The sequence below is a fragment of the Danio rerio genome, chromosome 10 (assembly GCF_052040795.2).
Source record: "Danio rerio strain M-AB ecotype USA chromosome 10, GRCz13ab, whole genome shotgun sequence".
NCBI classification, from domain to species: Eukaryota; Metazoa; Chordata; class Actinopteri; order Cypriniformes; family Danionidae; genus Danio; species Danio rerio.
The window spans coordinates 1835001-1849725 of NC_141030.1; the positions used below are offsets into that span (position 1 = coordinate 1835001).

The 14725-nt window shown below is 37.3% G+C and overlaps 1 protein-coding gene across 4 annotated transcripts in view; it reads right to left on the reverse strand.

Annotated features, from left to right (window-relative positions):
• Positions 1-14725, reverse strand: part of nup155 (nucleoporin 155) — a 40545-nt gene that overhangs the window by 24076 nt on the left and 1744 nt on the right. For all 4 annotated transcript variants that reach the window (XR_015500270.1, XR_015500269.1, XM_087269002.1 and 1 more), the window contains 12 exon segments: positions 12932-13069; positions 10660-10756; positions 10515-10585; positions 8631-8723; positions 7538-7801; positions 6348-6421; positions 6177-6268; positions 5677-5774; positions 4314-4582; positions 3060-3230; positions 2606-2716; positions 837-931 (listed from right to left, as the gene is read on the reverse strand). Coding sequence is in view for 2 of the 4 variants with exons in the window: in XM_087269002.1 (XP_087125128.1) it covers positions 837-931; positions 2606-2716; positions 3060-3230; positions 4314-4582; positions 5677-5774; positions 6177-6268; positions 6348-6421; positions 7538-7801; positions 8631-8723; positions 10515-10585; positions 10660-10756; positions 12932-13069 (1573 nt within the window). In the remaining 2 variants the exon portion in view is untranslated.

Here is a 14725-nt window from a genome sequence, read left to right on the forward strand (position 1 = left end):
ACACATTCCCAAGGGTTTGATTATTGCAGTCGTCTGATTTCCAATTATTTGCAATGTTTTCTTACAGGGACATACATTAAAAAAGTTACTGGCGAGTTACTGATGTACATTAATGTTATATATATATATATATATATATATATATATATATATATATATATATATATATATATATATATATATTTTTTTTTTTTTTTTTTTTTTTTTCTTTAAAAGCGGGAATCTCAAGCGACAATACAAAACAGTGTTGCTGCTTCAGGATATTTCAGATATATGGACACAAATTGGATAAGTGGAGCAAAGATTGACCACATGTAACTAGATCTTCCATAGTTAAATGAATTTGATAAGAAGTGCGCAACATTTTCGCGCTAGAACGCATGTTTTATGCGGGAATGTAACTGATCTGATATGCTGCAATGGCCCCTATGAATAGGAGATCAATGCAGCAAATTTTGATGCTCTCGATGCCGAAACTAGAGGCAGACAGACCCAGAGAGACCTTTGATGCTCTCGTCGCCTTCGGTGTGAACGCACATTAAGCTGAATACTAGTGTCTTGTATAATAATATGCACTGTCATCATGACAAACACAAAAGAAATCAGTTATTAGAAATTAATTAGTACTACTACTACATTTAAATAGGTGTTGGAAAAACTCTTCTCTACATCGCTTATGAATGAACTGAATAAAATAAATTCCTCACAGGAATCTAACAGTAGATGCTACATAGTTAAAATGCTTTCACAAATGCAGAATGTGGGAGTATCTTCAAGTAGTAAAAACGTGAGTCCTCCTGGATTCTACAGCAGGTAAAAACGCTCTGTTGTCTGACCTGAAGAAGGCTCTCGTTGCCCACACAGACACCTCTCGATCGCAGGTGGCGTTGGAGCAGGCCAGGATGAGCGCAGTGGCACACGCCTGCTCTTCCTGTGCAGGGAACACACACAGTTATTAACAGGGCTGCATATAACTGGTACACCCATGTGTATGAGGGATTCAAAAAAAAAAAAAAAAAGCAGATAGGGCACAAGAGAAACAAAATCAGGCGTTTCCCTTTTAAAGGGCCATGAAAGCCCCTCGTTTCAGCAGGGTGTTTTCACACCTGTACTTTGGAAAAAGTCAGAAAAGTGGGCGTGTCCAGCTCTGATTAGGGGGGAGTGTCGGAGGAAGAAAAGAGGCTTGGATGTGGGAGTGTCTATTTGGGCTCGCTGAATTTCAGAGTCAAAACACAACCACAGCGGACACTGACTGTGTTTACATGGACATCTGTTGTCGAATTATTTGCCAGATTATTAAATGGTGGACTTTAACTGCAGTTTGGCTCTTTCATTCAGGGAATTCATTCATGTCCCTCCCGACAAACTAGATATTTGATTCGAGGATCTGCTCTAAGTGTGTATTTTTCATGCAATGTTTGATACCGCACGGCAAATGAGAGAAAAAAAACCTCAGCATTTCCCGGAAACTTAGATGCACACGGCAGGTAGCGTCAGAAAGCCGCGTGTGTTATTCCGGTCACAAAATCCAACACGAGGTTATAGTTTGGTTGTAACTGTTAGTGCTAACTTGTTTACACTGGTGCAATAGTTTGTTTGATACGAATAAAATACGAACTGAATAAACAAAGAGCGCTGGTCGCTCACTTACCAAATCTGTAGAGACAGCACAATCACCAGCAACTAGAGCCGCGTCTTTATTAAGAGGAGACTACAAGTGAATCCGGATCTCAGCGTTTGCAGATGAGAACAGCTCTCAGGTAAACAATGTTCCTCCTTAGACACGTAAGTTATTGTTGTCGAGCGTCGCGTACACTGTTAATCCACGCGTGACTCCAGCTGCGCTCTCACAGAGAGAAAATGAAAACAAAACTTCACTGCAGCAAACTATAAAAGCAACACTTCACGCTTGTTTTACCAACACAACGTGGCGTCTCTGCTGTCTAAACACTGTGACACTAATGAATATTAATGAAGTTGCACAATAGAGCGCGCTGATTGGTTTGAACCAAGCCTTACTCATGCATTAATGCATCACACTGTAAGACATAATAAGACACACTCTGGCACAGACGTCCAGTCTGCACACTGGAATACACGCTATTATCTCATGACCGTGACGCAGCTTCAAAAATTAGTTTCAAACTGGAAGTAGGAATTTGCTTGAAATAACGCAAAACAACCAATTTACACTTTAGTGAGACATAGGTGTCCTAATAGTGTTTTTAGCAGTGTGGGACACATATACCACTGTCAACAGCTCAAAACATGTGTTTTGGTGTTTCGTGACCCTTTAAGCTGAATACTAGTATAGTGCAAATGATCAGTACATGAATATTATGTACTGTCTGTTAGATTGTAATAACTCTCCCCAAACCCCTTTCCCCATCTTTCTGAATGAAATGCCTACTTTACCACATTTAATTAGCTCACAGTAGAAAAAGCCACAGCCACTGTTTGCCCATTTAATATTCTTTTTTTCTAGCAACTGCATCCCAATACGAAAAATGCTTTGAGTTCATGTAGACTTTAAGGCACTGAAAGACTTTTTAATCCCCCGCGGACACCCTGCTCTCTGCATTGAGAACATGAAGATCAGACTCACCCTGTGCAGCTTGAAGAACCTCTCAATCTCCTCGCTCTCGCCTCCAGCGCTGCTCACCAGCAGGTGGCGCAACTGATCCACGGGACGCAGCTTGTGGAAGATGTGGCTCCCCTGCAGGCGGTTAAACACACCATAAGAGAACAACTACATGAAGGATTTCATCAGTCGGTCCCTCCAGGATTTTACCATCACAGAATTTAAAGGGCTCCTACTTTACCCCTTTTACAAGAAGATAAGACTTTAGTGTCTCCAATAAGTGTTGGTAAAGTTTCAGCTCGAAATACCCATCAGATCAGTTAGTACGGCCTGCTGAAAATGTCAATGTCGGGGTCAGAGGGAATTGCAGCAGTTTTTGTAGCTTGGCCTTTAAATGCAAATGAGTTTGTTTTCCCCACCCACCGTTCCCACATGAGTGTCTGTTTCCTGGAGATCAACTGAAAAAGCCAAATCATACCTGAGCAGACAAGAGGACAAACTTCTGTGGTGGGACGTTGTGCTGCTGAACCACTAAAGGAGAATCGGTGACCGGAATGAGATCTTTATTCAGAGGAGTGAGGATTCTGGGGGATTTCTTGTCCTCAATTGAACACAGAGCCCACGAGTGGCCGTCCACATTCACCGTCATCTGGAGGAAGAGATAAAGATAAAATGATGTCAGTGTCAAATAATTTGTATTATTATTAAACAAATTAATCTACTATATGATTGTGTGTGACTATATATTAGATGTGTGTGTGTAAAAGCCTTTCCATCCATAGTGGTATAATTAACATATTGCACATATTTACTTTTTATTAAATTGTGTTTGTTTTGATATTCTTGAGTCAATAGGACTAGTTAATATGGAGACCCGGAAGGGACGTGATGGTGGAGAAAAAAATGGGCGGAAAAATAAAAAATGGACGGGAGAAAGAATGGAGTGGAGATAGGAAAATACATATATTTAAGTTTTTGCGTTCCCTTGCAAAGATGTTTTGCGTTATCTCGCAAAACTGTTGATACATAAACACTTCCAGTTCACTTCATACACTCCAGTTTTGCCAGGATCCTCCCATACTTTACCATTTTTTCCTGCTATCATCCTATCACTAAGTATTTTCCTATATTTCTCCCATATTTTTAATCTTGAAAGCACGCTTGTTGTATCAGCGCAGACCTATTCTGCCCCTTTTTGCAAGATGTAAAACAAGTCTCTGATGTTCCTAGAGTGTGTATGTGAAGTTTCAGCTCAAAATATCACACTAATAATGTTTTATAACTTTCTGAAACTGACCCTTTTAGGCTTTGATGATCCTAATTGTGGTGCTTTGGTGACCGTCGCTTTAAATTTAAATGAGATTGTGCTCTTTTCAGAAGAGGGCGGAGCTACAGATGCCTGTGTGTCAGCATAGTGGCAGATTCACAAACAGGACTAACGTCCTATGCTAATGAGGAAGAGATGGTCACTAGTGGGCGGGGCTTTTCCCCTCTGATGACACGTACAAAGGGAGAATGTCAATCAAAGTGTTTCTGCAGACTGTTTTAATCAAGTGTGATTGTAAACAATACAATTAATTAAATATTTTACCATTAGAAGCTGCTTAAATCCACACACTGTTGACACAACTCTGTTTAAACACCTTATAAAAGTCATTTTTGCATAATAGCTCCCCTTTTAAAGACAAACTAAAAACCCAGAGGACACACATTTAGAAGGAGAGTGTCAGACCTGAGCCTCCATGAGGGGTTTTTTGAAGGGGAAGGAGTCGTGGTTGATGCACCACAGCAGGTCACTGTCCTCCGTTTGGGACACGGCCATCAGCAAGACTCCTCTGCTGTACAGAGCCTTGTGCACTTTGGCTGGTTTCTGCAGGGTGGAGGACGCAGAGAAGCCTGGCGGCAGACGCACGTGCACCAGCGCCAGGATGCTGGGTCGAGCCGACACATGCTTAGCGTTGGGTGGCGCAAACGGTATGGTGCTGAAGTACAGACGCACACCTGCACAACACACAGAAACACATGTGTATGTACAGTTGAAGACAGAATCAATCCAGTGAACATTGTTTTCTTTTTTCCAAGTATTTCCCAAGTGATGTTAAGCAATTTTTCACAGTATTTCCTCTAATATTTGTTCTTCTGGAGAAAATCTTAATCATTTTATTTCAACTAGAATAAAACCAGTTTTTATTTTTTAAAACCCATTTTAGGGTCAATATTATTAGCCCCCTTGAGCAATATTAGTGTTGGATTGTCTCCAAAACAAACCACTGTTATACAATGACTTGCCTAATTACCCTAACTTTACCCTAATTACACTAGTGAATACTTTAAATGTCACTTTAAGCTGAATATTACTGTCTTGAAGAATATCTAGTCCAATATTATGTGCTGTCATCATGGCAAAGAGAACATAAATCAGTTATTAGAAATGTGCTAGTAAAAACTAGTTGTGCTAGTATATTAGGAGACCTGTTTGTATTGGGACCTGGTGTGAAGATGTGTGAATGGATTCAAATAAGTATTATGATTGGAAGACAAATTATTATGAGGGTATGGCGTTCAGTAGGTCCAGCATCATTTCAAGAATGGGTTACAGAACTGGGGAAGGTGGCAGCATATGAAGAAATGACATAGATAAATTGGATGTTTAACAGAGAAGATGGGGAAATTACTTGGCATTTTTGGAGAAGGAATAAGGTCATTGTTGTGAGACGCACACCAAAAATGGAATTATTTATTTATTTATTTTATTTATTTATTTATGTTTTTTTGTATTGTTACTGTTCCCATGGAGTTTAATACGCATTTGTGTTTACTGGGTCTATGATAGCAATACTCAATGACAGCAATGCCACTGTAGGGGAGGGGAGGGATAAGGGGATGTTAAAAGGAGGTAAAATGTTAATGAAATTATTGAAGAAAAAGAAAACAGAAATGTAATCATAAAAAAAAAAAGAAACGTGTTAGTAAAACTATTATGAAAAAATATTCTCTCTGTTAAAATATATGGGGGGGGCCTAATAATGTTGACTAAAAATGCATATCAACCATTAATTATACTGTCTATTAATGAAGGAATGAAGTGTTTGTACCAGCATGAGTGACGGCCAGCAGCTGACAGTCTGAAGACTCCGAGCGGTCGATCACTGCGATCTGAACGATAGGCTTAAACACAGAGCGATCAATTGTCCTGGGAGAAAAAAAAAAGAGGCAAAGACACATTACATTTTTTTTTTAAATGCATCATACTTAATTATATAATAATAATAATAATAATGTTATAATTATGATAATAAATTCATGGTACCCTGAATGACTATGTGATTAGATTTTGTTTTTAATTTAAAATGCATATTTTATTACACTAATAATACAACTAATACGTAATAATAAAATGCTTTAACATTTATTACATTTATAAAACAAAACGGTATTTATGATTTTTATGCCTTCATGAATTTTCATACTTTTAATGTTAAATAATCCATAATTGAATGAGTTTGACGATAAAAAAACTGACAGTCTTTTTCATTCATCTGAAATGTTTCTATAAGTGTGTGTGTGTGTACAGAAAGCAGAGGTGAAGCTGTACCTGGCAATGTTTCCTGCAGCAGAGACGATGGAGCTCTGAGAAATGGCAGCCACTCGACTCATTCCCTGCCCATCAGCACCCAGATCATACACCTGACACACAGCAGAAAACACCACACATATGAACATCCCTATAACACTGCTGGATGAGATTCAATATGCAGACACACACCTGCAGAACTCCCTTCTCTGAGCGCGTGTATAAAATGTTGCGTGAATTGTCAACAGCAATTTGGACGACAGGATCTACAAAAGAAAAAAAGAGAAACATCAAATAAAAGGACAAACTTTCAGATAAACAAAGTATGATTTCTGTGACACAGAACAAGCGTATAGCATCATGGAAATCTATAACTCACTCTATTAATCAAATGTTGGACACTTCATATAACACATTCATATATATATTCAGCATACTCAAATAAAGCACCACCCCCTACTTAACATTACAATTCAGTTGGAAGTACATCAGCACTCAAATAAAGCCCCACCCCCTACTCAATATTCCATTTCAGTTGGAAGTACATCAGCATAATCAAATAAAGCCCCACCCCCTACTCAATATTCCATTTCAGTTGTAAGTACATCAGCATACTAAAATAAAACCCTACCCCCCCACTCAATATTCAGTGGGAAGTACATCAGTATACTGAAATAAAGCTCCGCCCCCTACTCAATATTCAGTTTCAGTTAGAAACACATTACACTGAAATAAAGCCCCGCCCCTTATTTTATATTCCATTTCAGTTGGAAGTACATCCATATATTAAAATAAAGTCCCGCCCCTACTCAATATTCAGTTTTAGTTGGAAGTACATCAACAAACTCAAATAAAGTCCCACCCCTACTCAATGTTCCGTTTCAATTGGAATTACAACACACTGAAATAAATCCACGCCTCCTACTCAATATTCAGTTAAAAATGCATCAGTATACTGAAATAAAGCCCCACCCCCTACTCAATATTCAGTTTCAATTGGAAACGCATCAGTATACTGAAATAAAGCCCCACCCACAACTCAATGTTTAATTTTAATTGGAAACGTATCAGTATACTGAAATTAAGCCCCACCCACAACTTAATATTTAATTTTAATTGGAAATCTATCAGTATACTGAAATAAAGCCCCACCCACAACTCAATATTTAATTTTAATTGGAAACGCATCAGTATACTGAAATAAAGCCCCACTCCCTACTCCATATTCCATTTCAGTAGGAAATGCATCAACATGCTAATATAAAGCCCCGCCCCTTATTCGAAGTTAAATTGCACGTTTTATTTTTCCATGTAATGAGGCATGCTGATTTGTTCCTTAATTTCTCCATTGAAACAGCATTCTGAACGAGTGGACCTCTCACCGTCCTCAGAGAATGAGAACTGCAGCAGAGACGGGATAAGGAAGGACAGGCTGCTCTTGGAGTGGTTGATCTTCCGGCAGCGATGACTAAACCAGCCGGCCTCAGCCTGATACGCCACCTCGTACAGACAGCCATCTTTACCGGCCATGAAGATGCGGCCCGTGTCTGTGGAGGTGATGGCCAGCAGGTATGTGTTATCTGTGGGGATGGTGTACAGCGGGTCTGGCAGCAGCTGCATCGCTCCACACGTACTGTCATTCAGACCTGCAAGAACATCAACACATACATAAGCTAATGCTAATAGTAACGTCGACACGCATGACCTAATGGTAGGGTCGACACGCGTGAGCTAATGGTAACATCGCCAGACGTGCGCTAAATGTAACGTCGATAGACGTGCGGTAAATGTAACGTCGATAGACGTGCGCTAAAGGTAACGTTGATAGACGTGCGCTAAAGGTAACGTCGATAGACGTGCGACAAAGGTAACATCGATAAACGTGCGCCAAAGGTAACATCTATAGACGTGCACTAAAGTTAACATCGATAGACGTACGTTAAAGGTAACATCGATAGACGTGCGTTAAAGGTAACATCGATAGACGTGCGCTAATGGTAGCATCGATAGATGTGCGCTAATGGTGATAGACGTGCGCTAAAGGTAACATCGATAGACGTGCGCTAAAGGTAACGTCGATAGACGTGCGCTAAAGGTAACGTCGATAGACGTGCGCTAAATGTAACGTCGATAGACGTGCGCTAAAGGTAACGTCGATAGACGTTCGCTAAAGGTAACGTCGATAGACTTGCGCTAAAGGTAACGTCGATAGACGTGCGCTAATGGTATCATTGATAGACGTGCGCTAATGGTAACATCGATAGACGTGCGCTAATAATAACATCGATAGACGTGCGCTAATAGTAACATCGATAGACGTGCGCTAATAGTAACATCGATAGAAGTGCGCTAATAGTAACATCGATAGACGTGCGCTAATGGTAACGTTGATAGACGTGCGCTAATGGTAACATCGACACACACAAACATACATAGCTTAATGCTGATTGGTCGATATATAAACATGATTCTCACCTGTTTGCACTTTTGGGAAACTCAAACCCAGGATCACCACATCCACCGGTGTGGCCAACACTAGCAGAAAGTGAATGTGTGGCTGAAAAATACCTGAAACAACGATTAAACATGTTGGTTCAACGTTTACTTATGTAGGCTTTTGTTGGAACAAACGATACATGTTACATACAAAATAGCATACTAATAAAACATACTACTTTTGAGGCTTTTTAGTTGAGAATGCAGTTGTTTAGATTGCAACTATGCAGTTCATTTATAAGGACAGCGCCTTTTTAAATATTTACAATTTTGGAGATTTAGCGCGTACACGGCCATCAGCATGTCATACTGAGCAGAGCAAAGACAGCTCATGGTCTGCCACAAGATGGCAACAAATGGCGGCATTTTGTCAGCGTACCTTTCATACTACAGCTGAACAAATATTTACAGAACAGGCAAGCGACATTGTAAGTCGATCCCTCTCTTTTGTCTATTGTAGTGCTGTATTTATACCATAATCATCTGGTAGTGTTTGCTTTGGCCTTATCGGGGTTAACTACTGTGATCTCCCAATTGCAATAGAGAAATACTAGGAAATCTCTGCAGACTGATGGCATTTTAGACATTATGCTAGAGAATCATTTAAATGCTAGCTTTATGGTGACATTGGTGAAGTAGCAACAATTTCTGCTGTTCTAACACCAGCTGCAGATGTGAATGAGGGGCGGAAGAAAGTAGTTCCTCATACAAAAGGCTTTTTGACACTGTTTGTTTTTCTTTTTTATATAAACAACTGTGCTGTCAAACTGTTGAATAAACACAATATCACACTTGTAGCAGTGCAATATGGCTATATATCAGCACTGGTGGGAGACTAAGACACTCAGCCTGCAGCCTCGAGCCAATGCACACCTCCCAGCAGTCCCGATATACAGCCATAATTGCACTGCTGCTTGTGTGATATTGCCAATATATATTAGCCACTTACAAATATATATATATAATTATATTATATATAATAACATATTATATAATATATATAATTAATCACTTACTAAATGTCATAACAAAATAAAATGCTACATTAGTATTAAAATAATAAGTAGCTCATTAAAAATTATAATAATACGTCTAATTTAACTCACTTATTATAATAATACGAGAAACACCAAAATAAGAAAATTTTTAATTATTATATTAAATATAATTGTTTTATTATTTATATAATATATATTATGTTATATTATATATATATATATATATATATATATATATATATATATATATATATATATATATATATATATATATATTTATATATATATATATATATATATATATATATATATATATATATATATATATTTATATATATATATATATAAATATATATTTATATATATATATATATATATATAAATATATATATATATATATATATATATATATATATATATAAATATATATATATATATATATATATATATATATATATATATATAAATATATATATATAAATATATATATATATATATATATATATATATATATGTATATATGTATATATATATGTATATATGTATATATGTATATATATATGTATATATGTATATATATATATGTATATATATATGTATATATATATGTATATATATGTATGTATATATATATATATATATATATATATATATATATATATATATATATATATATGTATATATATATGTATATATATATATATATATATATATATATATATATATATATATATATATATATATATATATATATATATATATATATATATATATATATATATATATATATATATATATATATATATATATAATTTATTTATATATATTTATATAACATATAAACAGTGCATTAAAGAAAACAAACCTGGCTTTGGTTTGACTAGTCCAACTGACAGTATGGTTTCACTGAGTCCGTCAAAATACGCCACATCACTCCTGCAGACCCACACAGACGAATTTAATCAGACAGAACATCACACGTCTGAGACATTCAATGCATCCATACTCACCCATCCTCATAATTCCACATGAAGATATCATTATCAATGGTGAGCCAAGCTCTGGAGATCTCAGGGAAAACTCCCATCATGCAATTGCACTGCATATCTGGTTATAGCGGCAATTAAGGCATTGCAAACAGCTTGATAAATGAACGGCTTTCTTATTTCAGGTGTACATCACGATATAGGAAACTTTTGTTTCACTTGAACTGTATACTCATATGCTCATGAGGACGAGCGATTGTTCAGATGAATCCTGCAGGTTGGCTTTTATGTAATGAGATTAATGTAAACAGTTCACTATGAACATGTAATTCACTAATACCGTACAGATATTTGTAAAGTATACAGCACCATATTCTGGTAAAATTCATCCTCAAAATCCACTAAAGAGGAAATAAAGATGCATTATGAAAATCTCAGAATCGATTACGGCTGCAGCATTGAATCGATTAAATCGGTAAAAATCGATTACTAAAAGCGTTGGCAATGAATTTCATAATCGATTGATAGTGTTGCGCGACACAGAGACGTTTGATTATTAAAAAACACTTTAGTGCAGCGTGAAGCGGAGTGAACACAGTCTCTCTCGCGCACTGATAGAGTTCGGCGCCACGTAGACGGGGTGAGGAGGAAGGGAGTTCAACAGCAGGGTCCTAATTTTGTTCCGTTTTGAAGTGAGGACCGTAAAGTCCCTGGTGCTGGTGTTTTATTTGTTATCCAGCTTGACAAGCATGACAAGTTAGCGTTAGCTTCGTTTCCCTTTAGAGCGGCAACTGAGAAAATCAAACTGGGCTTTGGCGCGGTGTCTGGCGCAGAGACAGAGAGAGCTCGAGCTGGGCAGAGCTCTCAGTAAGGTGTCGTCGGAAAAGTAGTTTTTTTTCGAAAACAAAACCAACTTAACCCCGCTGAGAAAGACGCGTCTATATTATCACAATTATGCAGCGTTAACCACCTAATCCTTAATTTATGTTTTAGACATGTAAATACACACAATTACTAGAAAAACAAAACATTTAGAGTTTGTAAAACACAAAAGGAAATCTAATAATCCATTCAAATATAATTTGCTGATGTGATCATTTAATCATATGCGTCAAACGCACGCGTATGCTACGGCGCTGGCGCATAGCCCTTCACCGTGGTCGTCGGCGTCGCTGATGTGCACCTCTCAAAAAATTTAACTACACGTCGCAACGACGTATAGCGCAAGCTCTTTGATTGGTCGGCTTGGAAGCGCTGACGAGTCTGGGCGGGACCGAGAGCTGCGCGAATGGCGCGACCCCGATGGAGCGATTATTTACAAGTGTGGAGTCCCGTGAAGGAGCTCCGGATGGATAGTTTTGATTTTTGTTTTCCTCATAGATAAAGTTGTTGCACGTCCGCCGGTTCCTGCCTCAAAATGAGCGAGTTTGAGCCACTTGTACATCCCGGAAGTGTTCAGGAAAAGCAAAACAGCAGAGAAGAAACTCGACACAGAGACACATTTACACCTCACTGCCAACTAGCATTTCGGAAGTGTTAATGCAGACCAACAGAGACAGTGCGCAGAAGTATAAAGGCACAGCCACGCGCGTTGCATGCGCCGTGGGTCACGCCCATCACTTGACGCAGAAGTATAAACCAGGCTTTACACATAGTGAGAGTAACTATAAAGTTGAATCTACTCTTCTCCAAGTTCACCAGTCACTTACTTGCATGTATTTGGGGAGTAACTGGTGAATTTACGTCCTGAATCCTGCATGTTCTGCTTTTATGAATGCGGCAAACGAGCGGCCGCAAGTAACCATGGTGACGACCATCTCACGTTATAGATCACGATCACTTACATGCTTATGTGAACTGGTAAAACTTCTGTTTGAGATTACATTTCATTAAGATTAATTTTCTTACCCAATTCACAAATAATTTAGCTTGTTTTAAGCAATTACTTAAGTTTGAGTAGTTTTTTTAGAAAACAAGACATCATTTCTTTTGCTATTTCATGTGTCTAGTATGCATCTTGATTTAAAAATATTTCGATATTTGGATTGAAAACAGGACAAAACTACTTAGTTTTTTATTTTATTATTATTATTATTAAGATTTTACAGCTCAGGGATGAGCTTTTTTGAATAAACGTTTGGAAATTAATGTTTTTTTCTCCCTCAATTCATCGATTAATCGAAAAATAATCGACAGATTAATCGATTATTAGAAAAATCGTTAGTTGCAGCCCTAGAATCGATTTCACAAAGACTTTTCAACACAGCTCTAATCAGGCTTTTGTGTTTCAGGATACGACCGAACTGCTCCACGAGCTCTGGAGGCAGAGGAACCCTGCGGATGGAGCTGAGTTCTGGGAGACTCGGCACGCTTATCAGCGCGGGACCCTGCAGAGGATAATCCATGTCGGACACGCCAGACAGCGAGGGCATGTCTGCAAAACAAACAACACAAGCACACTACAGTCAGCAAAGTAAGATGTGGTTTGCTTGTCTGCCCTAAAGTGATGCTTTTTAAATTTCTGGAACAAGAACAAATGTTGATTTGATGTCGGTGATTGTCATGTTTGTGAACTGTTGATCCTGCCTTCACGATAGATTACAACACAGGAGTCAAACTCAGTTCCTGGAGGGCCAGAGCTCTGCACTGTATAGTTTCAACCCTAATTAAACACACCTGATCAAACTAATTGAGTGCTTTAGACTTGTTTGATACCTACAGATTGGTGTGTTGAAGCAGGGCTGGAACTAAACTGTGAAGGGCCTCCAGGAATTGAGTTTGAGGTTAAAATCCGAGGCTAAAAGTGTGATCTTTGATCATTGGTTTTACATGTTCACAGACAGCTGATTAGTGCCCTTTGTGATCAGATTTTTCCTCTGATGAAGTTCTGGCAGTGCCAGAAGATTTCAGACACTTTCCTGCAGTATGACAACAGCTGTGATGAGCGTCAATACAAAAACCAATAGGAGTGCAGAATCTGATGACGTGATTCATGCGACAATTCAAATGGCCGCCGGGAAATTGTGTTTTCTTCCTGGTTTTATTATTGAGTTGCTGTATGCAAAATTGCCGCAACAGATTGTTTACGTTTGCTGTGAGGAGTCATTTCAGAATACGCGTTAGTGAAAGTCTTCATTGTCGTTCAGTCTGACTTTATGACTGCTGAGATCTTACAGTGTGACATAGGAGCCATGTTCGTGCAGTATGACATGCTACAATCGCTCAGGATTATAAAAAAAATCTAAAGTTAAAAATAAATTAATTAAATAAATAAAAATAAATTAATTAAATAATAATAATAATAATAATAAAAAAAATCTAAAAGTTAAAAATAAATTAATTAAATAAATAAAAATAAATTAATTAAATAAAATAATAATAATAATAATAATAATAAAATATAATAAAAAGAAAAAAAATAAAGAAAAAAAATATTTAAAAATTTTTTTTTAATTAAATAAAAAACGGTGAGCCGGCCTTAAGAGTTCAAAGATGAGTCTGCACCAATTTAAATGTACTAAAGTAATTTTGCATGCACAGCAGTGTTCATTTTTTTTCACTAAATGACTAAATAAAAGGCTTTTTGACGGACTAAAACTAAGACGAAAAGGTACTGATATTTTCAATCAACAAATAAAGACGAAGCGAAAATCAGACAATTTCTTCATCAGATCCAGTCAGATCCAAACCTCCTGCATGTCAGCGATGTGATGCGAGACAAAAAGCTAAGAGATAAATCTGAAGCACACTTGAAACGCACTTCTGAGACAACTTGATAGATTTATTCTAAAAAGAGACGTTCATCAAAATGCTGCCAGTTGTGTTTCCCGATCACACTTTTGCTCGCAGAGATGATTTGCATTTTAGTAAAGATTTATTCAATTAACTTTAATTTAATCAAATATTTTCAGAGACGATATTACTTCATTTTGGATATGTGCACCCTATTATTATTATTAAATATCAGGTACTTTGTGAGTGAAGAGGATTTAGCATTTACTGGTTTCAAATCTGCAGGAGTTTCTTTCTTCTGTTAAACACATAAGAAGATATTGCAAAGAAAGCTGCAAACCTGTAACCATTCAAGTCC